The following is a 1,656-nucleotide window of genomic DNA, read 5'->3' as shown; positions in this document are numbered from 1 at the left end:
GCCCTTGCCCACAGCCCAAGCCCATCAGGCTGAGGCTCTTGATGCATAGCTGGGAAGCTGAGGCTCACAGAGAAGTGACCAGTGCCCAGACAGCTGATGACTGAGTGCAGAGCTGGGTGGAGGAGCTGAGATGCTGGACTCCAGGGCTGTCTCCCCCTACCCACCATCTTGGCTCTTCCAAAAGCCTGGGAAACAAAAGGGCATCCCTGGAATGACAGCAGTGCTGCTGCACAGCAGATGACAGCTGTGCATCGGACCTCACTGCGTACCACAGTCTAGGGCTCAGCTGCAGACTAATATCTCATCCTCCACCCTGGCCCACAATGCTGAGCCCAGGCTGAGGGTGGGGCCGTGTAGAGTCCAGGATGGGCAGGACCACATGGCCCCCTCCACTCATGTGGCTCCTTTGGCAGCTTTGGGGCTCAGTGGCTCAGACTGTGGTGCAAGTACAAATGTTGTAGGTGTTGAGGTCCAATATTCCTCTGCAGAGAGACCGTAGGGGGTTATCTTCAATAATCTGTGAAGAAACAAGACTTTACTCATGGAATCCTAAAAAGGCAGCCCATTCCCAAGTGCACTGCTTAGCAAAGACAGCACCTGAGGAACATTTAAATGCATTTTCCTCAGGCTACGTCCTCAGGGAGAGAGCTAAATAATGACACTGGAGATGACAGGGACAGGTAGCATTTTCCGATCTGTAAAAGCATGGCTTGTCCAGGAAAGGTCTCAAGACACACCCTGAAGCTGAATAACTATAAAGGAGGAGCGCGGCCCAGACACCCCAGCTGGAGAGCTTCAGTGGCTCCCGCTCTCCTGTGAAGCAGCGGCGATGCCTGCCATCTCGTTCTTAGGCTCTCCTGGCCCGGCAGCCCTTCCAGCTGAGGTGGAGAGGACGACAGTCCCAGGAGAGCTGGCTGAAGCGTGCCCCACCCCCTGCCGGCATGCCCGCACTGCCTGGCTGATGCTGACACACGGGTAAGGACAGTGGGGACAGACATGGCTGAGCAGGACGCAGTCCTCTCCACACCTTCGCTTAGCCTGCACCTCCCTCCTGTGCCCCCTTTGTGACTCCCCTGCTATTAATCTCCAGCTTGGCTTCTAAGGCTCCAGTCCCCTTCCTCCTGGAAGCCCTCTCAGATTAGGCACTTCCTTTGGGAAATGGAGGCTTGGCCTCTGGAGGGACCCAGAGTCTTCATTACAGAGAGTCATCCCTGGTGCAGAGCTGACTGCCTGCTGAACCTCGTGGCAGGTGAGGACAGAAACCTGCTTGCAGAGTCCCCACAGGCCTGGTGTCACCTTCCAGCGAGGCGCCTTGCTTGCTGACACCAGGCACGTTCTGAGCGTCTGGCCGTCCAAACCCTTGCAAACTCATTTGCAAGCTGCTTTGAGCAGAGGGCAAATCCCCATTTGGCCAGTTTTGCTCTGGTGGGAATTCTCGCCTTCTAACCTGGCAGAGTCTGATTAAAACCAGACTGGCTTGTCACAGTGACCTTCACCCACAACAACTTGGGGACAATCCCAATGTCCACATCACTGTCTTCTCTGTTCTGAAAAGCCTCAGAGGCCACAGCGGGAAGTGATAAAATTCACCCCCTCCACTGCCTCAGCGCACCCCCATACAGTACCTGCAGGTCCTTCCCGAGGTCCCCAGGAGGG

At 56.1% G+C, this 1,656-nt stretch overlaps 1 protein-coding gene across 1 annotated transcript in view; it reads right to left on the bottom strand.

The window, feature by feature from the left end:
- The window catches only part of LOC101560454 (1-phosphatidylinositol 4,5-bisphosphate phosphodiesterase gamma-2-like), a 29,553-nt gene that overhangs the window by 5,046 nt on the left and 22,851 nt on the right, over positions 1-1,656 (bottom strand). Inside the window, exon 13 of the mRNA XM_023706802.1 lies at positions 451-517. Coding sequence (XP_023562570.1) covers positions 451-517 — 67 coding nt within the window. The remainder of the gene's footprint in view (positions 1-450; positions 518-1,656) is intronic.

Source organism: Octodon degus, unplaced genomic scaffold (genome assembly GCF_000260255.1).
Source record: "Octodon degus isolate 3935 unplaced genomic scaffold, OctDeg1.0 scaffold00271, whole genome shotgun sequence".
Lineage (NCBI taxonomy): Eukaryota > Metazoa > Chordata > Mammalia > Rodentia > Octodontidae > Octodon > Octodon degus.
The sequence above is the reverse complement of the archived record's forward strand: the minus strand, read 5'-3'. Positions and strand labels throughout refer to the sequence as shown.